The sequence below is a fragment of the Poecilia reticulata genome, linkage group LG19 (genome assembly GCF_000633615.1).
Source record: "Poecilia reticulata strain Guanapo linkage group LG19, Guppy_female_1.0+MT, whole genome shotgun sequence".
NCBI classification, from domain to species: Eukaryota; Metazoa; Chordata; class Actinopteri; order Cyprinodontiformes; family Poeciliidae; genus Poecilia; species Poecilia reticulata.
In genome coordinates this window covers 11,708,033-11,735,350 of record NC_024349.1, presented here as the reverse complement: position 1 = coordinate 11,735,350, position 27,318 = coordinate 11,708,033, and the positions used below count along the sequence as shown (strand labels likewise).

At 38.3% G+C, this 27,318-nt stretch overlaps 2 protein-coding genes and 1 non-coding gene across 7 annotated transcripts in view; all 3 read right to left on the bottom strand.

Moving 5' to 3' along the window:
• Positions 1-5,370, bottom strand: part of polr3e (polymerase (RNA) III (DNA directed) polypeptide E) — a 9,972-nt gene extending 4,602 nt beyond the window's left edge. Inside the window, exons 1-10 of one of the 2 annotated variants that reach the window (XM_008437021.2) lie at positions 5,175-5,370; positions 4,393-4,498; positions 3,324-3,374; positions 3,131-3,208; positions 1,624-1,739; positions 1,442-1,524; positions 928-1,035; positions 585-634; positions 359-478; positions 173-258 (exon numbers count right to left, since the gene is read on the bottom strand). In XM_008437021.2, coding sequence (XP_008435243.1) covers positions 173-258; positions 359-478; positions 585-634; positions 928-1,035; positions 1,442-1,524; positions 1,624-1,739; positions 3,131-3,208; positions 3,324-3,374; positions 4,393-4,431 — 731 coding nt within the window. In that variant the 5' untranslated portion in view covers positions 4,432-4,498; positions 5,175-5,370. Of the gene's footprint in view, positions 1-172; positions 259-358; positions 479-584; positions 635-927; positions 1,036-1,441; positions 1,525-1,623; positions 1,740-3,130; positions 3,209-3,323; positions 3,375-4,392; positions 4,499-4,824; positions 5,014-5,174 lie in introns of those variants that run through there. The other variant, XM_008437022.2, reaches the window with a different exon arrangement.
• A 100-nt stretch (positions 5,371-5,470) lies between these two features.
• trnal-aag (transfer RNA leucine (anticodon AAG)) lies at positions 5,471-5,552 on the bottom strand. Its single transcript has one exon. It is a non-coding gene; the product is annotated as a tRNA-Leu (tRNA).
• Positions 5,553-7,271: 1,719 nt separating this feature from the next.
• Positions 7,272-27,087, bottom strand: eef2k (eukaryotic elongation factor 2 kinase). 4 transcript variants are annotated; one of them, XM_008437018.2, is made up of 20 exons: positions 26,789-27,087; positions 25,728-25,987; positions 25,151-25,204; positions 22,896-22,996; positions 20,030-20,090; positions 19,165-19,202; positions 17,438-17,609; positions 15,521-15,670; positions 14,828-14,960; positions 14,625-14,752; positions 13,869-14,088; positions 13,724-13,785; positions 12,263-12,340; positions 11,802-11,855; positions 11,565-11,630; positions 11,063-11,194; positions 10,219-10,407; positions 10,000-10,124; positions 8,959-9,137; positions 7,272-7,781 (listed from the first exon to the last, which is right to left on the bottom strand). In XM_008437018.2, the coding sequence occupies exons 2-20, from the start codon at positions 25,977-25,979 to the stop codon at positions 7,672-7,674; spliced, it is 2,304 nt and encodes a 767-aa protein (XP_008435240.1). In that variant the 5' UTR covers positions 25,980-25,987; positions 26,789-27,087; the 3' UTR covers positions 7,272-7,671. The 4 variants fall into 4 exon arrangements, with proteins under 4 accessions (XP_008435240.1, XP_008435242.1, XP_017166448.1 ...); XM_008437020.2 differs by having other exon boundaries at positions 26,794-27,087; XM_017310959.1 differs by lacking the exon at positions 11,565-11,630.
• Between the last annotated feature and the right edge of the window lie 231 nt (positions 27,088-27,318).

Sequence of the window (27,318 nt, the reverse complement as noted above, 5' to 3'; positions counted from 1 at the left end):
TCCCCCAATGAGGAAGTTTCTGTGCAGCAGCAGCAAAGTGAGAGCCACTCAAAGCAAGTAGATTCACACAATGATAGGAATATGCAACAAAAGAACATAATATTACATAAAAAGCATTCATTCTCCATGTTATGATAGCCTAAATGTCATAATGTGTTTTGGTTACACTCACTTTGGTGTTTTGACCAGCTCAGAGTTTTGCGAGGCGTCCACCGACTGACAGTACAGGTACTGCTTTTCATGATCCGATCGGCTGTCCTGAGTCAAAGAACGAGAAATGTAGAAAAATAAAAATAAAAAATCTGCACCAAAAAACAAATAAAACCTTTCTGTAATAAATGGAGAGAGCTCCCTCTACCTTGGCACCGTGGTACTGCAGGTGGATCCATGGCTCCTCGGCTTGCTTCTTCTGCAGGAACTCGTAGGACTGGATCCTCCTTTGCCGGGCCTGTTCRGACTCGGGTCGGGCAAACCTCACCTGAAAATGAACACACCCAGAATAAACTCTGAAAATCCTCTTTTTTTCTTCTGCATGGKAACTTACAAAGTAATCCTCTAATTTGGTTTTGAATCTAAATACTCACAGTAATTGCTTTGGCTTCCTCCTCYGCTTCATCCTGAGAGGAATCTCCTCCTGCAGGGACAAAACTCTGGTCACATGTGTGCAGAAACATCAAAACATACTAGACTCAAGATGTAATAACTTTACCAATCAAATGAGGGGAGGAATTAGTTAAATGTTGACTTCTAAAGACAACTTCGTTTCAGTTTTTAAGAGAAATATTCTKAWAGCTGAGCGACAAAGTGTGGGTTTATTTCAGCAATTTTTTGATCAAAGAAGAAATACATWTTTGATATGTATTTGCTGCACTTTTACTAGTTGTAAAAGTGCAGCAATTTTTAAAAATGAATGCGCCGAACAGACACCTTCGTTAGCCGCCTCGCGCTCCCTGGTTTTGCTGTCCGCTTTGTCCAGGTAGGAGAAGCTCGGTCTCATCTGCAGGATTCCCGTCAGAGGCGTGATGTGCAGCTCGCCTGCTCACATTAAAAGATGCACACAAGTATGTTGAGCTTTTCTACCGCTTCTGTTTCCACATCCTGTCCTACGTTCAGCAAAAAAAGTTAAAGGCAAAACCAGAAAAACACAGAAAGTTTAGAAGTTTGACGAAATGTGGGACGAGAATGAAAAGTGTCAGAATCAAATCATCGATAATGGTGCTATATTTACTTTGTATCAGATTGATTCCAAATTATGCATTATCGCACATCTCTTTAAAACCACGCTTCATTTTTATTCCACTTCACAATAATGTGTCACAGTGTTTTTCCGTCATAAAATCCCAGTGAAACACATTACAGTTTGTGGCAGTCACTTGATTAAACTTGCAAAAGCACAGGATGTATTAATAATTTTATAGGGCACCAGCTAATCAGGTCAGACCTTTGCGAAACACAGCAGCCGCATATCTGGACGTATTAGTGGTGGCCTGCATGGAGGAGAACGTCTGTTTGTCCATCATTTTTCTGTGGAGGAGAAAACAAGCAAGACAATCAGACCAGTAAACAAACTGACCAGTTTATTTTGTTTTCAGATATAAATCTGATGTTTAACCGCTGACGTACGCCCTGTAGGTGTTGGTTTCATCGTAGGACGTCCCGTCCACATTCAGCGCTATCTGCTCTCCTTTACTGCGACAGTAGTTGGGACTCATTGTGTTGATTGCCATTTCCAGCTCCAGCTGATTGACAAGCAGCACAAAGAAGCACAAATACTCAAAGACGTTAAATTTGAGAAGTATGAGAAAAAGATTAAAGGTTTAGAGCATTTTCTAAAAAATCTTATTCAATGTTTTTGACAAATCAGTGCAAAGGTGAGCTTGATAAGCAACTCCAACCAACCAATAAGTGAAATTATAAAGTAAAGATCAAGGTTCCTGTTCTGATGAGGGAGAAAAATTTTAATTTAACGACTTATAGAGGCTTACAGATGGGGGGGAAAAATCTCTAACATTTTCTAGAAAAAAAAAATTACTGTGCTAGAAAAGTAAAAAATTTGCTAGAAAAAAGAAATCAAATTTTGAGATTAATCTCAGAAAATTTCTAGAAAAAAAAAAAACCTAGGAAATCTCTGAGTTTGAAAAGTCGAAAATTTGATAACGTCAGAACTTTTCTAGAAAAAAACATCAACATTTTTAAACTTTTGAAACTCGGAAACTTCCATGTCTTTTTCTTGAAAATTTATTAGATTAACCTAAAAATTTCTGGGGGGTTTTTACAGGAATTWTTTTGACTTTCCAAGTTTTTTTTATTCGAACTGAGATTTTACTGAGATTAACCTAGAAATTTCTGACTTTTTTGGTGAAAATTTACCGTATTTTCCGCACTATAAGGCGCACCTAAAAACCTTCAATTTTCTCAAAAGCCGACAGTGCGCCTGCCGGTGCACCTTATATATGGACCAATATTGAGCCACAACCGGTCTAGCAACTACGGTAAGCAGCCGCCGACTTCATTTTGCCCGTAGAAGAAGAAACGCGCGGTGCATGCTGGGATAGTTGTCAGAACGCTGGTTTGTTAATAAAGTTTGACTGACCTATCTACCTACCGACCTGATAATCAGGTCCTCTACAGGTCATTTAGCACCACGTTCTCCACTAGCATGCTTTGCGCGAACGGAGAAGGGTGACCATCGTCCGGCCAGGGGGGAGAGACAGAGACTGCGGCGGCAGCGTGTCGGTTGGTCTGTGTTACCCAGAAAGCAGTTGGGCACAATATCGCAACACCAACACCGAGAGTGAAACAATGACTGGGGCAGCCTAGTACATAAAGTACTCGGGGGCCACTTCTTTATTATTACACATCCACATTTGTACTGGACGTACAAACGTACAAATGCTACTAACTATAACGTCTATTCTATGCGCCTTATTTATATAAAAAAAGTTTTAAAATAGGCCATTTATTGAAGATGCGCCTTATAATTCGGTGCGCCTTATAGTGCGGAAAATACGGTACTCCTCTATTTTTTTTTTCTTTCTACAACAACCCTAATCCAAGAAAGGAGTAAAAACACAAACAGACTTAAAAAGACAGAAACCAAACAGTGGATATCACAAAACGGCCCACTTACCCTCTGTTGTTTGGGTTTGATCTTAGCGGACAGATGGCTGACGTCATCGTAGGTCATGGTGCCCGGCCGCACTGGGTACTGAGACAAATAAAGAGAAGCGAGCGACCCCAGATATTTTAAATGTTTAACAGCCAATCAAATCAAAGACAGTTYAGAGGAATGCAAAAAGAAAAACAATGAAATAAAAGCTCACCTGGAGAAGATACAGTTTTTCTGCAAGGCTTTTGGAAAGATATACATCAATCTACAGGAAACAGAAACGTTGTTTGAAAATTAACATCGGTGCAAATTTTTGTCTCAGACCACTATTTTCTTTTTCCCACAACTTCCTGAAATATATAAATTCAATTCCAGACAATTAAAACATTTTCACTATAGGTAGGAATCTTAAACATATGAGCTAGTAGGGAAAGCCTGAACAGAACCGTCTGACTCATCTATTGTTTATTATTATTCTAGTGTGACCAAACTAACAAAATATCTCATATGATACTTTCTAATTCTGGAAGCAAATAATACAGTCTGCAAAAAAAAGCTAAGGTCAAATTCAGAAGGACAACTTTGACAAACTATTTACCCTAAAACAACATCTGCTTCACTTTAAGTCTAGACAGAGAAATGCTAAAAAGGTTAGAGAATGAGTCTTCATTCAGATCTGCTGTAGGTTAGCAAACCACATCAGGTGCAGCACAGACGTGTAAGCAGTCTATATATACACAAGACTTAAAAATTGGTAGCCCATTTTCAAAACCTGAGACCCCACACAGGATGATACAAAAAAAAAGATTCCTACAGTGTGTTGAGTACAGCCACCTCACAAACAGTCAGACGAAAAAACCGGCTAAACCTCTCAAGTGCAAATGCGAGTTCAGAATAAACAAATATGGCTGACAAGAAAGAAGTGAGGGCGATAGTTTGAGGGCTGTTTTCAACAGAGAAAAATCAAAACAAGATTTGCCACCATGAATTTTAGGAATATCTCCTAAGATTATCTTTAGAGCCTCTTTATAATTGTCAGAAGGGACAGAAACCATTCTCAATTGAGGATTTCAGACAAAATTTATATTCTTATATCTTCCACACTGAGCTTGAACTACACTGCGAGGAAAAACAAGCAAAAATGTCAATCACTAGACATGCAAAGCTGAAAGAAACATATCCCAAAAGATGGATATCTTTAGTAAAAAACCTCGAATGCCATGTATAATTTTCCTTCCACTTTATATCTACATAATTATGCTGATTTATGACAAAAAATATACCTCCTCTATAATGGGATCATCCTCATCACCACTAGCCATATTGATGTGATCGGAGCAGGAAAGAGGTCACCAGAAAGGACTGGCAGATGATACAGAGAGAGCCAACCTGGAAAAACAAACATAAATCGAGTTACAATGGCTGATGTCATGCTACGCAAAGACAGTTGGAACAAACAACAGATATGAAATCAAGAAAATCCTGAAACGATACATTCTTATGGTTAAACCACTACAGCCTTGCCAGGTTGTATGAACAACAAGATTATGAGATAACATGTATAAAGATAGTTATTAAACTAGCAGATAATGCATTCACTGACAGTGCCCAGGTAACAGTCTAAGCAATCCAATCCAGTAACATGAGTTACTTCTATGCAAACGTCTAGTAATCAAAACTGTGTCTAACAGACCCATAAAACAGTGAATTCATACCGTTCAAACACCCACTGGAGACAGCAAGTCATTTAAAAGTCAATGTTTAGATGCGTTAGCTTCMTTAGCAAGCTAGCACAAACCCCTCATGAACTGGAAACCGGGCCTCAAAATAGCTAAAAACTTGAATACTAAAAAATGTGCAAGTAAAAAGAAAAAGTCGGACAAAGTGCTACAAGTTTAACATTACGATTTCCTGTATACGTATAAGATACGATTGTTAGCCGGATAGCAGCTAGCCTAGCATACAGTAGCACAGCCTGGCGTGCTTAAAGACACATGCTGAAAAAATAACAGTCAGTCTTTCTTTACGGAAATAACAACCATACCACGACATGAGTAACACTCACCTGCACACCTCGCAGTCCAGTTTAGCCCGTCACATCTGTAAGAAAAATGTGCGTAACTCGCAGAGGAGCAAACTCAGGCAGCTGAAGTTAACTGTTGGACTGAGGGTACCATGTTGAGTCAGCGCAGAGGACACGTGGGGARGGTGGGGGGACTCATTTCAGTACGACAAGGCTACCAACCAGTCGTTTGTGCGATACTATCCACAGCTGATGCTTTAATTGCTTAGGTAACAATCCCCTGTCTTGCTCACAGTCAATGAATAAAACAATTGAGGAAGTTTGGTACAAAAGGATGATGGCAGCGGTGGGATTCGAACCCACGCCCCCGAAGAGACTGGAGCCTTAATCCAGCGCCTTAGACCGCTCGGCCACGCTACCTTGTTTCTGCAGCTCCCGCATAACGGTATAAATACAAAACAGTAATGCTACTCGAATAGTTATTTAAAGTAAATGCAGCCACCTTATATTACAGGTCTAACACTGCTTATTAAATAATAACCAATAACAACCAGTGGCGTTATTGAAATCTGATTGGCCACCCAGAGCTGTCAATGAGTTAGTTCATATCATACCGAATATACTAGATTCTCATTATATCCACAAGTCATAAAGAGAAGTAGATGACATAAATGCTTTCTTTAGTTGTTTTACAATTGCCATTAGTATTTTTCTATTGTTGATTGTTTAAAATTTATGTTTGAAAAAAATTATTTGAATGTATTTGCCTTTATATTTGCATTTATATGCAAATGCATGTACATGAGCTCATAGCCAAGAGTCTAATTTCTATCCCCATTGGTAGGTTGATGTATACAATGTTTAATAAAAAGAGGAAAAAGCAGCCTCATATCAATAAATTCTTCATAAAGGAGAAAAGGGGGTAATTAAACAGTTGTGTTGCATACAGTTAAGCTACGCTAAGCTAAACAGGCTAATTGTGTGACTAGAAATATTAATTATGTCCTAAGCCRCTTTAACTAACCTGTAACAAACAGTGGCAGCTGATRTGGCTGGCACCTTTTGACACCCTCTGCAAAATGTTAGCAATACTTATTGCCACTGCCACAGATTCAGCCCRACCCTGCAGGAGAGCAAGGTGTGGCAAAGAACTAGTGAAGGTGAGGCAGGACTTTTACAACAGCAAGAAGGGAATGGTGAGGTGTTTAAGGGCGTTTAGGATCAGCCTTTTTTGTTTGCAGTGAGTTTAAATGGACAAGTTCACAAGCAAGGTCAGGGTTATGATGTTTGTGAACAAAGACTGTAGTGAGAGAATGAGCAGGTGTAAGGGAGCAAAATCTGCAGCGAAGAATAATGTCTTAGTATCACTAAACAACACATTTCCTGCATCTGCTTCTGTCACGCCTCATGAATGGAACTGGAGGAGTTAATTTCTGCTCCATACATAAGACTTTCAGCATCACTGCTCCTAACAAACTCAATTTGATGATTACAGACCTGGTATTTTTTTTGCGGTTTTCTATATTCTTGTAAATAGTTAGTTACTTTTGCTCAAATATTGAGTGAACAGCTTGCATGTTTCAAAATTATCTAAATCAGTTGCATATTTTTAGAGTCTTATCTCAACATGTAGGATGATTTCAACAAAAATTGTTACATTTTAGAGTCTTATCTCAACATGTAGGATGATTTCAACAAAAATTGTTACATTTATGCAAGTTTATGCAATCCTCCTGCAGTTGCACAAGTACTTAAAACTACCGTTACAGACAAAAACATTTACTTTGATCAGTTCTGTTTTAGTCCATGTGATATTTGACCATGTTGATTCATTTTTAGCTCCTGGTTTTTTTTTTTATTCACCTTAAATTTTAAATTAAATGTTTTTATRTATATTTACTTAACAATTTTGATAAAGGTATTTGACAAAATGCAATGTTTATTGCTTGCTTCATAATTTGTTACTGTTATGTTTTTATAAAGTATTTTGAACTGCCTTGTTCCTGAAATGTGCTATGAAAATTTGACTTTATTCAAGTCAAGTTTGATATTCTTCTATGTTAATATTCATTTAAAGACAATAAGAATGTAAGAACTTTAAAACTTTTTTAAGACAAATAAAAAAAAAACAATCAAAGATGAATAAAAAGCAAAGCAAACTTTATTTTATACTTTCAGACTCCATTTCTTTATAAATTCTTCCAACATTAGTTTGATAACATTAGAAGGGGAAAATAAGTAAACATTTTTATTTGTTCTGATTTATMAGACMATTTTTTTCTTATTTACACTTAAATAAAATGTCATGAGGGGCAGGAAATCAAAGGGAAAAGGAAGACGGGATGATCAACCTCAGAAAAAAAAGAAAGAAAGAAACAGGGAGATCTGATCGTCAATGGCTCAGCACACTCAAAAGCAAACCGCTAACAGTAAAAATTCTGTCATAAAAATATGTAAACGATAATCATTCAGGGTAAAATGCTGAATGTGTAAAAGTTCACTCCCACAGGCTTCAAGGGGATCAATAATGTCTCCATGATTACTCCTCCACCAGCGCCCAGGCCTCTTCGGCTTTCATGTAGTACTGGTTGGCCAGGCGACCCTTCATGGCTGCCATAGCAGCCTCCGCGGCTTCCGTAAACAAATCCCCTGAAACGAGAGAGCAAATATCAGTCCGTCATAAAATAACAGGCACACCTTATTCCTTTGAATCCCTTTTGTGTGCTTTCTGTGAGCTAYAGAGCTTATAGTTTGTGAAAATCTGGTGAAAACGTATGAGTAACGACGGCTGTTGAATCTGTTTAATCAGGAAACAAAATGTCGGCTGCCACACTTTCAACCAGATGTGGCAGAGTATACAAAAAAACGCAGCACTACTTCAACATACTATTACTCAAGTAAAAGTAAAAAGTTGTCATAAAATTAGATTACTCAAGAGTAAAAAAATAAAACATTTTTTAAAAAGGTTACGCAAGTGGTCAAAACAATCATTTAATATTTAAAAAAATACACAATCAGACAGACAAAAATGCAAAGTTATGTGGAAATGTTGGCATTTTAAAGACCAAAATGAAAATAAGTCATATAAATAATGCAATCAAGAAAAAGGAAACATTTTTTCAAATCAATTTCTTTCAGTAAAAAGACAAAAAAAAACTTATGAAACTTTAACAAAAACTGCAGATGTCTGGAGAATTTTTGGTTAAAGCAGGTTTGTTCTGCGTTTAGTAAAGTTACACACAGCAGGGAAACAATCCAGAAATCTTACTCAAGTAAGAGTAGCAATACTTCCTAACAAAATTACTCAAAGTAAGATACAGCACAGTAAAAATACCACCCAAATCTGCTCTCTACATTTTTCATTTATATCCTAAATAGCTGGTTTGACTTGATGCAGACTTTCAAAGATTATTGAAAAACTGCAATAAAACAACTAATGCAGATTTTCTTCCATTTGTTGCTCTCAATGTGGCGAACCAAAACCTCAGAACGCTTCAAATGTTTTCTAAACAGTTATATGGTAATAACTTTTCTTATCAGGTCTGGGATTTACATTTTTTTAACATTGGGCCATTAAGTGTCTCTTTTTAAGATATTTTATCCTACTTCTCTGGTGAAATTCTACCAAAAACTGTGTTCAATTGCATATATGGACTGGTTGGTTTGGACAGGCTTTTCTCAGATTCTCTCTGTCTGACGTAAACATTAGTTTAATGATTTCAAGTGCAAAAAAATTAAAATAAATGATAAAATCAAGAAATCTGAAAGGGGTCAGACATTTCATGACAGTTTCATTGAACACTAAAAGGCAGAGACAGAACCGAACCTGCTTTCTGTGGATTTGCAGTAAGATTGAAGCCGCCCTCCTGGAACATCTCCGCCTCTCTGGCCAGCAGCGAGTATCGCGGCTCGTCCTGCGTGCCATCGAACTCCCCGCCCTCATCGTAGTCCATCATGTTCAGAGCGCTGTCGTACCAGTTGATTGCCTCGGCCCAGTCCTGCTTTCTGTGGACGTGAAGCGCAGAAACAGAAGAGCCAATGAGGGAAAGCCTGATAGAAATAATGCAATTCTACTATGAATCCACTAGGGGGAGGAATACACTGTAACTGGAACATTTTCTTCAGTAACGTTCAAACATTTTTAAGAAAAGTTTTCAAACTTTTCCAGCAAAAGTTTACTAAAACAAAGAAARTGAACTAAAAAGAGACAGTTTTAACTAACTATTATGATATTTATTACAATTATTAATAACATCTTATGGTACAGCAGAGATAAGATAGGCTAAAATATAACAACATTTTATGTTTTGAAATGCCTCTCACACACCCTACACGCAATAATCTAACAAAAAACTTTAACATACAAAATATAAGACAATCAATAACTAATTGAGCCATTAGAAATAGTAAATATTCACTACATTGAAACAATCAAATTGCTTTCAGGTAAATTACGTTTCTGCACTAATTAAATGCTTAAACCTAATATACAAGAAAGTAAAAAAAAAAAAAAAAAAAAAAAAAATAAATATATATATATATATATATATATAAAATGCTCACACCAAGTTTTCTGGCATTTAGCAAGCAGAAATAATTTGAGTAATTATAATTAACCTAAGAACAAGAAAAGTTTAGTCTGATTTAACGACAAACAGCAAAAAAAAGTGTCTGTGTCTTTTATTAGGCTTGTAATCACATGTTAGATTTCACTACTACAGAGCAGTGCAGTTTGAGTATCAAGCATTTTCAATGACTTTATACAGAAGTAAAGCACTTTCCAAACCTTAAACAACTAAAGAAATTGAGGCATTTTTAAGGATGTGAAGCGCCGGTATGAGTCCTGTTTCAGTGACCCTTCACTGACCTGTCAGCAGACAGACCGGCTCCCGTATCGAAGGCTCTGGCCACTATGATCATAGAAGATCTGTCTCCCGCCTCGGCAGCCTGGAGCAGATACTTAAACCCCCTCATCCTGTTTCCTGCGTTATCCTGTCAGCAACACACGCGAGTCAAAGTGGGAACAGACCTGAATCAACTCCAACTAGTGAAATAAGCAGTAAAATGAAGCTGTGTGAGTTTTTACCTCCACCTCCATGTCTGGGAGGATGTGATGAGGCAGCTGCAGGTAACATTTCCCTAAGGCCACGATGGCCTCCAGCTCTCCGCACAGGGCGGCTCTCTCCAGGTGGAACATGGCCGAGTCCTGATCCCACGGCTCGTCCTTCTCACAGAACCGGCCCGCTTCGTGGTAGCGCACCATGGCCAGGTGGACCTGGGCAGCAGAACCAAACAATGACAGAGAGCACAGGTTTGGAAATCTGTGAGGATGTCAAAATGAAAATAAAAACGGTTAAATGCATTCCATCAGTTGTGCCAAAATTATTCATATCAGAGAATGTGTCGGATGGAACATGACGCATCTTAGGACACATTTTGTTTATTTATTTATTTATTTTTTATGCCTGCCACAATAACAAATTTTGCTGGATGATAAATTGTCCCAGAAGTTATTGCGATAAATGATAATATTGTTTTGAGACCATTTTTTAAGTAATAATGATGCAAGAACCCATTCTCAAAGTTCAATAAATTTTACATTTTGATGAACATTTTGACACTGGGACTGGAAGATATTTTAAATATCTAAAATAAATAAAAAATAAACGGAATCATGAGTCTGTAAACAAAATTGTTCTTCAAAATAAGGGCGGGCTGASACCAAATCACCAGACTGAAGACTTTTGTCATCCAGTGTTTGGTAGAAAAGAGAAAAACGATAAACTACGCAAAGGAAAATTATTGAGTTCGTTTTAATTTATCATGCAATTAATTGATTTATTGATCGTCGTGACAGGCTTAATAATGTCGTAAACTTACCAAAACGCAACTAATCTGAATCTGAATAGATGTGATATTCTTGGATTTACCTTTCCCAGGATCGACTGTCCGATCTTCTTCTGCAGCAGAGCGTTCAGGCGCTCCACCTCGGTGGCCACGCAGGAAGGCCGGTGGACGTGGGCCCGAGACGAGTGGAAGAAGCTCCACTTCTCATCCGTCAGCTGAGGAGAAACGTCCAACCAAGATAAGAAGAAGAAGAAGAAAAAACCAGAAGCAGAAACCCAATTATGACCAATTCTGATGGAGTCCAGGAAATGACAAGCAGCAGGCGTTGAGCTGAGAGCTGCAGAACAAACAGGAAGCACACAGAAAGCAATTATCGTCAGAAGTGTCGGAGTGCGTCAACTGGAGGTAGATGGTGTTTCGTTTAAACAAATCGTTTTAGTGAGGTTCCGAATATTTGTGCACATTGAAACAGCTGCACACATCTTTCTGCTCGACAAAAAAATATGCAAAAGTAAAGCTTCTGGGAACAGAAAAAGCGCTTCAGAGGAAACAGCTGCCTTACAAAGCCTACATGCAGATAATCACCCCTTCGTTGCTGGGACTTTCAGAGTATAAATTCGCTGAGACTCTCGGAGGAGCTACCATCTTCCTCTAGTCACGGGAGGGAAACAACGGAGAGGAGTAGGAGCCACGTTACGGGAAAGTGGAGGGGAGGAAAATGTGAAAACATGATGATGAGTGAAGGAGTTAGGAGTGGATAACGAGAATGGAAATGATCCAGGGGAGGAAAGCATCCACATGCATTTAACTTGGTTTGTTTACCCGTCTGATGCTGTCGTCATCGGACTCAGAGACAGGCCTGAAGCGGTGATGGACCTGGATGATGATAACACGAATTATAAATCCTGCTGTCCTTTTTTTAAAAAGTAACTGGATTATTTGTCTATTTGCATATTTTAAAGCATTTATAATATTGTATAAAAAATACAAATGAAAAATCTGTAGAATGTGCCATTTTTTTTTATCCAATTAATCGATTAATTATCAGAATAAGCGACAAATTAATTGATATGTAGAATAGGGGTTAGTTGCAGATAGTCCTAAACTTAACAGTATGGAGTTGAGAAGAGAAAGAAACTTTACAATTTTAAGTGTCAACTACCTATCAGGAAGTTAAACGTCCAACTGTGTTATTAAAAACACAAAAGGTTTCTCCCTGTCAGTTTCATAAAATCTAATTTTATTGAGGTTAAATGACAGAAATGTCAAGTTAAAGTCTTTACCCCGTCCACATGATCATTAGGATCCCCTTCACTCCTCCTCTCGCTTGGGTAGCCGCTGTCTCCGCCGCTCTCAGAGTCCTGCAGACAGGAAACAAAACGTCGACTTGTGTTAAAAAAAAAAAAAAAGCAAGAAAAGCGATAAATCAGGAACCAAAAGGAGACTTAGAATTTTCATTTTATTTTCAATCTTTGATGAAACTGAAAACTCAGGAAAAAAAAAAATCTTTTTAGAGCTGTAAACAGACCAGCTGGTTCACATAACGGGGAGTGTTGTTTCAGGACATTGTTGCCTGTTTTCACAGGCAGCAGCGTCACAGGCTGTGCTTCTCAACACAAGCATTGTTGAGCCGGCCTCAGCCGCTGACGGCGCGATGAGCTTTTCCACAAATCAGCTTTGGACCCACGCAAAGCCTCCTCATCCAGGAGGCCTAATGGCTGTTTGTTTGCTGGCCTGCACACACGCAAATGTCTGCAGTGTTGCAATGAGAGCTGAATACCCATAATCCTCTGTGTGTGGGAGAAGGGATTCAAGCGGAGACAAACTGGGAACATTGAACTTCCCTCAGCAGGCGAGTTTCCAATCAGTTCAGCCTCCAGAATCACGAGAACATAGAGACGCAATACAACAGGATAGTTAAATAAAATTATAAATCCATACACTTAATAAATAAAATATGTTTAAGTGTTTCAATAAGGTTTAAATAATGTGCAAAACTAAACTGCTAAATGCAAAAATTAAATATTTATTGATAGTTTATTTTATCTGCCAGCCTTACGCATTAGAGTCAGTAGGTGGCGCTAACATTGCTACGGAAAAAAGTGATGAAACTGCAGTTTCATTTGTTAGGGACACAGTGACAACTTACATTATTATGAATAAATAAGTAAATAAAATAGTAACTAAATATAATTATTAAATGCTGAGCTAATTCTATAGGGCAACTACTCCTTTAAATTAATATATTTTGATACTTAAATATTTAATTTTAAATGAGCATTTGAGTAATTATACATACTATTTTGTGTTTTAAAAAAAATKTATTTATTAACATTTTATTCAAAGTACTGTTTGTATAGTTGTCTATGTTTTGTCCTCTGTACAATGTGGTAAACTATAAGTAATGTAAATTAAAGTAAACAAAAGCAAAAAATAACCACTAAAGTTGACAGATTAATTTCATATCAAAATATTTAAGGTTTTTGTATTGACACAAATGAATTAAAATCAGATTTTGGTATTACTTTGGTGTTTTGAAAACACAGACAGGAGACTTTAGTCTGTTACCCAAATAAACTATTTATTTGGGTATTTATTTATACTTCTTTATGGTTTATGCTGAGTTGATTAACCTGAGGTACAAAAATGTAACTTGGGATTTCTATTTTTTGAGATAATGTTTGTGTTGTTCATTTGCAGCTCATGTTTCTGTTTCCAGTTCACTTCACTTTGTCGTTGCTCACCTTGTGATCAGATGTGTTGTTGTTCAGCCTGTCGTGTTCGTACATTCCAGAAAGAGAAAAGCCTGGAAAACGCAGTAAAACGTTAAAACCAGTCACAACGGATGCTTTTGCCAGGGGAAAAAAAAAAAAAGGTTTAGGAATGTACCCGAAGAGGATTTGCCCATGGATCCAGGTGCCACTATGGGAGAGAAGGGAAGAGTGAGAGGCGAGCAGGGGATGGAGTCCACGTCGCTCGCGCTGTCGTCCGCAGACGACGGYTCGGACAGACGGGACAGCAACGGAGGGACGCGGCTGGCGGAAAAGGTGCGGACGCGAGGCGAGCCGCAGACTTCCTCGCAGCCCCTCAGGACCGTCTTGGCCGACTTCTAGGAAAAAGCGAGGAAAAAAAACWTAGAGGCAAAAGAACTGAAAGAACTCAGAATAGTGAGAGAAGAAAGTTGCATTGGAGTGCTAAAAACAAACAAAAAACACAACAGGGAATCTAGTCCAGTCTATTTTAAGCTTGAATAGCTAAACACCAGTAGTCTTTTCCAGAATCCCATCTAAATGTTTTTTGAAGTAAAAATTAACCCCCAGTGAAGGGGGTTAAAAAAAGAAGTGGCTTTGTCATCCACAGCTTTGTCTGCGGATGTCGCTTGTGCGTCACATTTACAGGCGTACCAGAAACACAACACAAAGGTTCCAGCTCGGGACTTTTGCATGTAAAAAAAAAAAGAGATCCAATTAACTGTGTAAGATTTTTAACTTGTCAAAATATATACATCTAATTAAAAAATAAAACATTTTCTGTACTCTGGTTCTGTTTCCAGACTTTTGTAGGATTAATTTGGTAAGCTGTGGTTGATCTAACCAGCTGCTGCTCTCAGGAATCTCTCAGAGAGCACGAAAATGGTAAAATTACCAGAAGTTTGTTGGTGCAGTCCAGCTGGGACTCCTCTGGCTCAGAAATATCGAAAGGCGTCAGGCCCATGCTCTTGCAGATCTTGTTGCACAGGTGGGAATGGAAGAACAGAGCCATGCCTCGCACACCTGGAATGTTATCAGACTGAGGAATTCCTGTTGCCAGTAGGAACTAGCTAAATCCGAAAAAGAGAAGAAACACACCGAGATTTCCATCTCCGAAATCCGTCCCCTTCTCTGTGTGAATCTGAGGGTCTGTGTAGAGATCGCCGACTCCCTGGATATCGACCACGATCAGCTGGTGGCCCGAGCGCTCGAAGGTGAAGTGGCTGAAGGCCTAATGGAGGAAAGAGCGAGATCATGCCGGACTTCAAAGTCACATAAAGACAGTTACAAAGTCAGCCTTCTACCACCTGAAGAACATGTTCAGTATTAAAGGACTAATGTCTCAGCAGGATGTAGAGGAACTCATACATGCTTTGATATTTAGTCACTTTGATTACTGCAAAGCGTCTTCACAGATTAATAAGACAGTTGAAACTGCTCCAGATTTACTTCTCACTAAAACCAGGAAAACAGAGCACATCACCCCAGTTTTGAAGTTCTTCCTATAGCTCACTGTATTTCAGAGAATAGACTTTAAAATACTTCTGTTAGCTTATAAATCACCCAATAGCTTAGCACCAAAATATGCCGGTTTGTCCAGGGCGTCAAACCGGCTAGGACCGCCTCAGGGTTTTCCCATCTGCTCACTATATGATGTGTTTATGATGTTTTTTTGTTTTTTTTGTGCTTTTGTGATACAAAGCACCTTAAAATGCCRTGTTGCTGAAATGTGCTATGAAATTAAACTTAACTGACCGGAGCGCCTTCTAAGCAAGATATAGCTTTTCTTACCTGTGGAGTCAGTCGGATGTTGTCGTCCCTTACRAAGCCCGAGTTGGAGTTGTACTTGATGTACTTCCCCTCGATGTAATGCTCCAGGTGGAAGAGCGGTTTTCCCGGTCTGTTCGTCATCTCCACCACACACATCTGCATGATGTCCACCTGAAGATTGCAATATATTTCCCTCTGAAATATCTTACAAAAATCAGGGTTTCTGCAGCTTGCACCAACTCAAACGCAATACTTTCTAAGACCATTATGAGTGGAATTTCACACCTATATATTCACAGAAATGTACAAACTTCGTCCAGCTAAGCAGCGATACATTTTTGTACGTGTCCATGATAGACGCAAAAAAGCTAGCTAGCTAGCAGAAGTATTTTCGAAGTGTACTTGGCGGTAACTGCCATAGACATAAATCTCAAATATCTGCTCGGTTCATCAATACATCACCTAATTGCAATATTGCTCTGACGTTTTYGGAYCTGTCTGCTACCGCTGCGTTAACAGCCAGCTCCCCGCCAGCTGTCAGCTGGCCGGGCGCTCCAGGTTCGGTGTACCGAGAGAAAACGTCTAACTCCTGGCACATTGTTTTAAAAACTCCGGCTAGCTTTCCCCAATGAGTGGGAGTTAAACATCGATATTATTTAGACAGGTCTGGCTGAAAAAATGTTTGGTTTAATAAAGTATTTCAAAGCAGAGCACATCGGTTTGATTAATTCATTAAAATTAAGCCTTCAAACATAATAGGACATTACGGTTAAATAAACCTATCTGCGATGTGGAGAGTATTATATTTGTAAATGAATAATTTGTATTCCTTGTAGAAAAATGCAGTACACATTTGAACATTTTAGAATCAAACTAAAACATCTTTAATATAAAAGCTGAAGAATAATATAGAAATCAGTAATACATGACTGAAAAACAAACTACGGCTCCGTTGTTTTTTTGTTTTTTTTTTCTTCTCTCTCTGCTTCACGCTGTCACGGTTGCTTGGCAACATGAGTTACTCTGAGGTGTGGGCGGGGACAGTTGGTGAAGGCTAGACCTGTCCGAATCCACAACTATTTTTCTTCCGGTCTTTGTTTAGTCCCGGCCTTCGAATGACCCGTCCTACGTAGACCAGTCCTTCGAAGGATGCAGACCCTGAATTCGTACACAGCTGATATAAGTTTTAAATATAAGTAACGGCAACTGGTTTCTTCTTCTTGATTTTTATTGGCGGTTGGCAAGAAACATTAGGTATGGATTACCGCCACCTACTGGTACTGGTGCGACTCAAAATGTTTATTTTATTTAAACATTTTATTTAAATATGACCGATACTATAGATCATATTTTCTTAATCGAAAATTATGAATCAATTAACAAAATCACAATCTTTTAGGAATCAAGTTTTCTTAAAAACTAACTAAATTTGGAATACTTTTACTTTCTTAATCTCCCTGTAGTATGTTTGTTAAAATGTTATGTTTCTTTATTTTTCTAAAATAAAAAAAATAACCAAAACAAATCTTAATAACAAAAAGTAACACGTTTCTTTCTCTCTCATATTTCCAACATACTAAAATTACACAATTTTTTCCAGTTCTCCACAATGCTCACTTTTTTTTCCCATATCATGTTTACTTCTTGTAAATAGTTTATAACCGAGTCCAGTGTGACCAAATGACCGTCTCAAGTCACAGAATGCAATGAAGACGTCAGAGTGCGATTCATACTGTTGCGTGTCAAACTACAAAATATAAGATCTGGGAATAACGCATTAAAGRCCAACTTACTTTTYAAAATKAATTTATGACATTTCAGGGCCTTCATTTTAAATAGACTATTTAAGAATGCACAAACACACTAAAAATTATTTACAAGGAATAGATTGTTCTCTTCTCCCTACGTAAAGGTGGACATTAAATGTTCTTCTTCTACCTGTTTGGGAGGTCTGTGCCGGTTGTACTCCTCCCCCCAGAGTTTGGCCTCCATCTGCAGCCGGACATCCTCAAAGTAAACCTCTCTGTCCACGGTCTCCATGTAGCGCTTGGCAACGTAGTTGGATGCCGACTTCCAGTTGCTGCTGTGTGAGAAGTTGGACAACTTCTTGCTGGAGGGGAAAAACAGAAATGCATATTTGTCTTGAGTATAAAAATTTATATCAATTCTCATAAAAATAAAAGAGACTGCCCTGAATATTTTAGTTTTTTCAACAAAAGAATCCAGCTTTTTAATCACAAATTAGCTGAAAGTGATCACAGATGTGGTCAGTTCACCCATACGTAAGAAAAGCAGCTTCATCTGTTAGGAACCAACATGTCTGGCCTTGTAGGGCCGCAGGGAGTTTATCTTAAACTATTATTTGGAGAGGATTTAAGATTTCAGATATTTCATGCGAGCCTAAGATTGACTGGTTTTGATTTTCCACATTACTGAGGAGTAATACATAGAAAAAAGATTGCTTTTTATGAATTAGAGGTCCAAGAAAGGAAATGGTAAACCACATTGTTAAAAAACTTCTAGGTTTAGAATCCTTTAATTTTTCTGACTAAGATAAGATAAGCCACGCCCACTTGACCACACCCAGTTAATCTGTTTTAATRGGATATATGCAAAACCTTCCAATAAAATCTCACCACTGTAATGCCAAAACATTWCAATTCTTTAAGCAAGTATTGTAATCTCAGAAATGATGAAGAAATGTTCTGTGTTAGCTGGCTAAAAACTTATTTGGGCAGAAGTAGTAAGAGATGAGACTCATGATCAATAAAATGGATCCTGAGGAGACTTGGGAAAAATCCCCCACTAGGGGGCGCTACAATGTTTAACCAAAACATCACTGAGGAATTTGCCTAATAAGTAAATCCACTAAGACAATATCTAAAACATTGCCACAAATTATCAAAATAGCTTTACAACAATTTATAAATTAGATCTTTGCTCTGTAAAAGCTTCATAAAAGCATCAGCTTGAGCTAATGAGCTCAGATTTTTAAGATACAATTTTAAATAGTGTTTGAATCCATAAATCTCTTTGGACTAGTTAAATTAAATAACACACAATGTCTGTGGCAACTGTTGAATGTCAAATGAAGCTGTRATTTTGATTGAATATGTTACTGTATGTTAATCCTAATAAACATGGAAAAATTTTGTTTTTTTCGCTAATTCCTAAAATTATGTGTGAATTCTGCCTTTTCAGTCATGATAAACTATAATCAATGTCCTCCCATGGAGAGCCCTGTCAGTTTTAAACTGCATATATTTATTTGGAGGTAAATTAAAGGACATTTATGAATATCACACTAAGGAGCACTAAAAGTCAGGAGTAGTTGGCCAGACTTGCTAAGGAGGCCTTTCATAACCTCTTGCACTTCTAGTTTAATATCTTTACTCAGAAAATAAACATGGCAGGGCTTTTAATTTACTCAAACAATAAACATTATTGGGGAATCAATTTCATGGGATTACAGCCAGAACTAAACACCAAGTCCTATCTTTAGAGTTGTAGTCTAAAAATACGGCGCCATCAACAGCAGTCCCCACGAGTCGGAGCAAGAAGTGCAGGGAATATGGGTCAGCGATCCATCGCTGTTGTGTTTATATTGACTCAACGTCCCTACAAGAGGAACAGGAAACAGAATGTGGAGGAGTATTTCAACTTACGCTCTGAAACACTCCCTCATGGCTCCYTTCCCAAAGGGCTGTGAGAAACCAGACAGAGGAGAAATTAATGAGCAATTTGCTATTTTTATTTTTTTATTTTGGGTGGGATAACAAAGTCCCACTCAACGACCAAAGAAGACAGACAGGAAAAGGTTGTAAACAYACATACTTAAGGACTTATCAGGCTTTTTGTGTGTAGCAAGACTTAACTCTATGCAAGATGTAAATTTTACTCTACGCAACTTTTTMAATGGAAAATAATTTAAAGATAAGCAATACAGACACTCGATAAATTAGTATGCATTYGATGAGACCCATTTGTCAGAGTAAAAGTACCTTTTAGAAATAACCTTTAAGCAGGTATAAAACATACTTTTTTTATTAAGATCACATTTCTGTATTAAAATGTTTTACTGGTCTTATGTAATATTTTTAATCTTAAATATTTTTTCCATCAGYTGTAAGCAGAAAATCATCACAGTTAACTGAAGTATGTGTGTAATTATTAATAAAATTATCAATAAAATGTGTTTCACTTTGTGAATTAAGTTATTGAAATGAATTAACTTTTCATATAGTTAATTCTATATGGAATATAATATTATCATATTATATTTCAATAATATAATAATTTCTTTATCCTGAATCAAACTAAATATATGTCATTAACATGAGGGCATATACCTGCGGACAATCTCATCTAGGACTTGTTTGTTAAAACTTTTCCTACCCACAAAGGTCCCAAATATTAATTTTTTTTAAAAACAAAATAATTTCTTAAACATTTCATCGCATTTCAACTTTAAACTTAGGAAAGGCTGATATTTTTCAAAGCTGGTGCAAACTGTCGGGTGAGAAGCGATACCTGTGCCCCCATCTTGACGTGGATCTGGTCCTGAGCCCATTCTCCTGTGACTGCGCTGTACCTGCGAAAAAGAAAACACAACTTTTTTAAAAAGAAAGCATATCTTTCCAAATATATTCACTCATTTTAATAGTTCTAATAACAAACAGAGTACTAAAGGCTCGATGAAAGTCACAAAATGTTGATCTGAATGTTGACAAAGATGGTTTGCACTTTGTAAGTGAGAGGAAGTAAAAAAAAAATCTGTTTGCTTTTATGGTAGTTTTGCAAACAATACCATAAAAGTCTTAAAGTTCCAAATTATCTTGACTACAAAATTCAGAAGGCACAAATACTAACAAGTTGACTTTTTTTACTACAGGATTACTTGCATTTAATTTTTTTTWAACTTTTAATTAAGTTTGGGATGTTACATTTGGTCGTAAATGGATTTTGATGGATACTCAGTCATGTTTTATGTGTTGGTCACACCTGAGTCGACTAAATACAACCCATATATTAAAAAAACAACAACAAAATAGCTACTCACCAAAAAACTGACTTATTATTTCAGTAAATGGTGGCAATAAAAGCAATATCTAACAGCCAAAAAAAATACAGAAATCCTGTTAACACTGAAATAAAGCAGCCAATCAAAAAAGAAAGAGTCTGGAATTAAAGAGACAGAAATTTAGTTTGCAGAAAGATGATGAGTTTATGGCCAAAGAACCGTGCCACACCATTTACATGCACTGCAAAGCACTCAGGCTACGACTGCTTCTGTGCCACATGATTTCTTCTGTGATTTTGCAATGCAGAGTTTTACTGTTTCTTATTACAATGTTTCGACACTATGTTAAAGGGAAATTCTGCAGCAGTCACACTCCACTCTGCAAGTTAGCAAACATAGTGAAACACTTGTTTCTTAACAGAAAGTGCTTTTCTTTGTCGTATTGCAGTTCAAAGCAAGTAACTTCGGCTGAGCGATGAAACCCTGCGACCCGGCGACTCTGSTCTACAGTRAGACTAGATATATCTGTTTTATTTACCCACCTGTTGCTTAGTATCACCCTTCCACACCTGTCACACAACTGACCCACTTTCCTTTCTCAGATTACTGCTTCCCTCCTTGTACTAAAGGAGCTGTAGTTCATTTATGCTTGCCAGACGCGGGACTTTGTCCACAGCTCATTATCTATTCTTATCAGGGAGCCACATGATTCATCTGCTCTCCCAAGTGGGTAAAACGAGAACAGAACGAAACGGGAAGGTTCTGGGAGGGAGTTCTTTTTTTTTCTTCCAAGGAGAAGTCACCCTCACTGCTTTCACTTTGAATGATGATGTTTAGCTGGGAGCAGAGGGAGGAAAATCAGCCAATCTGCTGATAGAAAACTCCTTTGAGGTCTGTATGTTTGCTTGAATTGGCAGAAAGTGTAGCGGGTTAATGACACTGCAGGATAGCCAGACATTAGAAAGTACAAAGAGGAAAATAACTTTATAAATGTCTAATCTTCAAGCTGGCTTGGGAACACAGAGTACCACAACAGCCGAGCTGCTGGGTGCAGAGAGGGGATGAGGTTACGCCGGGTAAATTTAGCACACAGAAATAACACAGCAGGGCAAATCCCAGGCTCRGACAATCCCTCCATCCACAGGAACTCATTTCAAAATGCTCTTTGCATACACCCACATCCTTTGTGCGTTCTTTCCRCCCTTGATTAGGGAGCTAATAGCTGCCAAGCTGGCTTTTAACATCTGCATGCACATTTGGTATCCCACCCAAATGTAAGATAATAATTTTAAGAAACAACTTGAGGAACAGAGGGGCGTTCTTTTACATTGTCAACAGCGGAGGCCAAAMTRCTGACATTTGATCCTGGGATGTGAAACGCAGCCGCAGGCCAAGCTGCGACCGCACTGGAGTTTGTAAACGAGCTACTGAATGACGGCAAAGTCATTACATAGACTTTTCCAGGAGATAAAATGTGTCAGCTTTGTGTTTACACGTTGAAATAAGTTCAAAGGTCATGTTTTCACGTAAAACACAATGTTACAAGTGAGCAACACCGCCGAGAGCTGCAGGAACATAAAAACGGTATGCCTGTAACTGAATATGGTTTTGCACATTAAAAGCTACTGACAGATTAGGAAAAGTGACTGATTCAACAGATGCATTACACTTCTTCAACATTTTGCCACAAACTCAAAGTGTTTTATTTAAGTTTTATGCAGCAGACAAACACAAAAGAGTGTGAAGAAACTCTAAAAATCTGAAAAGTGTGGCATGCATTTGTAATCTGCCCCATCAAGTCAATTCAATTTGTTGCAATCAAGACTGCAAGTGTTTTGGGGTTGTATACCTTGACCAGCTTTGCACATGCAGGGATTTAAGTTGTTGCTCTATTTTTTGTTTTGCAAAAAATAAAAACAGTTCAAGCATCCCCACAGCACAATTCTGCCACCGCCGTGTTCCACAGTGRGTACAATGTATACAGGATTAGTTTTGCATGTCGGCTAAAAAGTACAAATTTAGTTTCAGATAAGTAGTGCAACTTATTCCATTTTTTACTTTACATAATTATCCACCGTCTATACCCAGTGTAGTAATGCATGCCACACTTTTCAGACCTTTATTAGCATAAAAATGTCATGTACTTCTTTCACGCTCCATAACCATAATACACTCTATTTCAGTCTTTCAGATAAACTTCCAATAAAATACTATGTAGTGACAAAATGTTGTTAGAGGTTACTAATACTTTTGCGTGAAACTGGATTCATGTTCAAGCTGTGCAGAACGGTTCCTTAATAAGAGCAGGACAGGAGATGTTCCAGCGAAAAGCAGCAGATCCCATAAAGAAGCAAATAAATGGTGAGTCGTTCATACCTGTAGCGAATGCAGGGTTCAGTCTCAATGTCCTCCAGGTGGAACTGCGCCCAGGGGTCGGGCATGGCTCGGGCCTTCTCTATGGCGTTTATCCATGCCGCCTGCAGCAGACAAACAATTGAGTCTCTGAAATGTAAATCCAGAAAGACACASTTCCTGTTTTCCATACAGRGCTCAACAGGACATTGAAAACAAAGAGATGAATTYCTCACAAAGCTGCTCAATTTGCACAGTGAAGGTAATACTTGGCATATTTTTGCCTTTTCTGAACTTTTTCACTTCTTTCCCCAGGAACACAGCCACATCTCAGCGCACAACATTAAAATAAACTGTTATTACGAGGAWTTGATGACCCCAAAATGTCAGTCTTTATTAAAGTTTTCTATTAGCAATATTTGGAGATTTAGTTTGTTCTGAGTGGTAATTAATAAAATTAACAAAAGTCCTCATCATGCCCTTTCTGACACAGTAGACGATATAGGCAAGTTTAGCAGGTAGATATTTAAAAAAATTGTTTAACTTGGATAAGAGGTTTTCATGGGTTTTCCATTTTGAACAGCAACTAAAAAAAATTTTATTAAGTTTTKAGCTTGCGATTATAGGGCTTTTGAGCTCATTATAGGGGTGCAAATAAATGCTTAGGGTGATAAGTGTGCAAGGATTATAATAAAGTAAAAGGTGAACATTTAATCCACTGTCCACAAATTAAAGTAGGAACCACCATGTGTTAAATAACTCTTAATCACATTTGAATCTGTTGCCAAGCACGGATACTTCGAGCTCATTCTGCACGTCTCCCTCGTGCTCCTGTCCCCGCTGATCAGCGGACGTGTTCAGTTTCAGAGCGACAGATTTACACTACGAGAAATATGTCTGGGACATGTGCTCGACCACAGGATCAGCATCTTACCAAGAACACGTCAGAAGCYGTGTTAGAAACATTGCAGCAAACATTGGTGACGCTCGAGGATGACACTGTAGTGTGAACCCTGAGTCGTTATGTAAAAGTGCCATGCAGAAGCATCCAAACATCTGGAGCTTCAGCACATTTTGTCACAATGTGACTATAAACTAATAGACAAAGACAATGCAATTAATATTTTCAAAGTGGAAAGAATACATATGTTCACATCTTTTTTTTTGTTGTTGCAAGAAATATGTGGCACATATTTGTATTTATCTCCATTTACTCTGATATCCCTAAATAAATTCCAATGCAACCAGTCAGGGATACAGTTGTGGAGATGTTTAAAAAAGAGTTAGGCTATAAAACAACGTCACAAGCTCACAATGTGTCACACAGAACTACTCCGCCCATCCTCTGAAAATTTAAAGAGTATGACGCCTTTCAAATTCACAATATAAACAGATAAAAATCAAGCAAGCAGAGCATTAAATAAAACACCAGCCTTCACGGTTAYTGAAGTGGCTGCAGAGAAGTTTGGTTGAAAAAACTGGAATTGCAGACAAGCCTGAGCTTATTGACACATAGTGGCGGCAGCATCATGCTGCGGGATGCTTTTGAAGCTTAGAGACGAGTCATTTGAGCTAAATATTAGGAAACCTGTTRCAAGATACTTGAGATTGCCTAAAATGAAAGGGTTCAGATCAACATATACTGATGTTTCAGAATGGTCTAGTCAAAGTGCAGAACAAATCTCTGTTAGGAATTGAAAACCCTCTCCATCCAAGATKAACTTGATCCATTTAGTAAAATCAAARGTTTTTCAAGAGGTGCACACCAGGGGGAAAGATGATTCTGACCAGGTTGGGGAATTTCATACAAATGCATGMAACTCTTTTCAGAAAACATTGTTTTACGTCACAATATACACTACTTTGTGTTGGCTTAGCATGTAAAATYTCAGTAAAATAMTGAAGTGGTGACGTGGCAAAATATGAAAAGGTTCAARGGGTGTGAATACTTTGTGAGGCACTGCAAAAATAATTTATTGYYGTTTACACATTATGCATTTGCAACAAAAATWGATTATTAATAAACAAAAATACAGTGAAAAAACTTTTGCATACTGAAAAAGTATGCAAAAGAGAAGAGGAAGATGTGAAGCGGGATTTGTAATGAAGCAAGCATCAGTCAGCATGATGATGAGCAAATGATAAAAGGTGGAACCCAGGAGGAAAACAAAAGAGCAGGGAAAAGGACTGCGAACTACAGAGCAGGGAGGGAAGAATGGAGGCGTGGATGATCGCCGGCAGAGGGAGAGGAAAGTGTAACTTGAAACTCCGGAACATACCCGTGCGCTCTCAGAGATTACAGTGTACGATCGATGCTCTGCCTCGTTTTCATGCTATTTAGAGAAGGTAAAGAAATCGGATAGATTCCATTAATTATCCATTGGGAAAAAAAAAATCAACATTATTACAAACATCATTAAGCAGAAAGAAGATATAAAATCAAACAAAAGTCCATTCATTCCTTCTAACGACAGCTGACTGGTGGGGCGTTCTCCCTGATAAGCAGCACTGAATAAACTCTTTATGTGCAGCCTTGCTGCTGCTCTGGAGGGCCGAGCAGCATGAGGCGTGTTTACATACTAATACGAGCTGAAACCAACCCTCTGGTACTTCCTGTTCTTCTTAAAAAAGGTACATTTAAAGATGATTGGCCCGCCTCCTCTGCAGTAATCGGATACAGAGTACACGCACTACCAATACCACACGTAGTGGATGGGTGTGTGCAGACATGCACGGATCAGCTGTCCTTTTAAGGCAAATATTCAAAGATTGCAGAACTGAGCTCTTATAAACTGTACTTCATGCTAATCWTCTCGCTAATTTCAATACTTGCTGACATCACTCTGAGCTGCTCACCCTGTATAGGAAGTTGCTCTTTGGAAGTGAGTTTGACAGCTGCCGTGTGTAAACCAGGTCTTTCAGGTAGTTGCAGACTTCTTTAGCAGAGTCGCACAGAATAGGCGAGATGAAGTGTTCCTCGTCGTCATCGTCGTCGCTGGCGTTGGCGTCGCTGAGCGAGTGAGCCCGGTGTTTGATGCCGATTCTCTGAGCGGAGGGTCTCTGGGCGCTGCCCTCCTCCTCCATGCTGAACATCAGGTCGTCATCCATGATGCCTGCTGCAGAGAGGCCAGAAGCGGCAGAGAGTGTAAATGTGTTTAACATGCATGGAGTAGAAATGCTGCACTGAAATTCATCACATCAGGTGCAGGCATGGAGGAAAGGAAAAGTCTCTCCATTATCTGCTCTGGACTCAAAACATAACATCCTAACAAGTATGGCTTCTAAGGAGTCGTTTATCATTGACAATAATTTAGCATAGTTCAGGATTTTGTGTATTTTTCATTGTGGTCTGATCTACTGTAAAGGAGCATAACAAATAAAAGAGAAAAATGTGCTGCATGTTTTGWATCTGATTTTACTTTAACTCAGTAAAAATGTATTTAAAGTCCCATTTTAGTGGGAGATCTTAGTTTTGGTGATTCTAATGAATAGGGAACAGAGATTATTTAGAACTGAATCTGATYTTTACCAATCAGAACCAGTCTAGGGGAAAAATCGGTTTCTGTCAGATTGATTGGTGCATCTATAGCAGGTAGCCATCTTACTATAAGAGCAAAACAACTCTGGACCGTGGATGCAGAAACTGCATGCAATGCGTAAGTGTGGTGGTCATTACAGAGGTGGCAGTACATTACAAATGGTTCTCTTCAATGAGACAAGGAGMATGCATTCACGTTTKTTAAACAACGGTATTTACATTCCTGAACAATCAGATTGTTATCAAATCAACGGTTAACAATGCAAACTTTGCCTGTTGTCTAATGTCACACATTCCAGCAGTTATTATTGTAAGCATTAAACTGAACTGCCATGCTAACTTGCTCCATGCTGTCAAATCCACGAATAAAATAACAAACCTTACAACTGGGAGCACATAGACTTCTTCGGTAGGGATTATTACAGTGACAGATTAACCAGCCGACTTCGTCTTCTTCCTTCCTTGAAGGTTTCCGTTAGCAAATAGATACAGAAGATCTCATGAGCAGCGATTTATAATCTCCTCCCATAACAAAGAGAGTGTTTACAAGTTCTCCGTTGAAACCTGAAGGTCCGAGGACGTGTCTGGCAGCGAGCTGCTATACTTGTACCGTCGATGTATGATGACAAACCCTCCACCACGACCGTGTTCCTTTGCACGTATCACCACACCATAATGTTCTTTTTCAGTGGCCACGCCCCYTGCGTCCCTGCCGCGTTCGGGTGCTGTCGGAAATATGGACTCTGTCAGAATTTTTGAAGATTTACGAAAACAAACCCGAACTGAGAMACGGAACAACYGCGCAAACTTGGCAATTTTAATCATGCRAACATACATTGTAGCCAAACCCGGACTGAACAAAGAGAAAATGGTAGCTTTTACGGTATAAGAACGTTTAGGAGAACACGA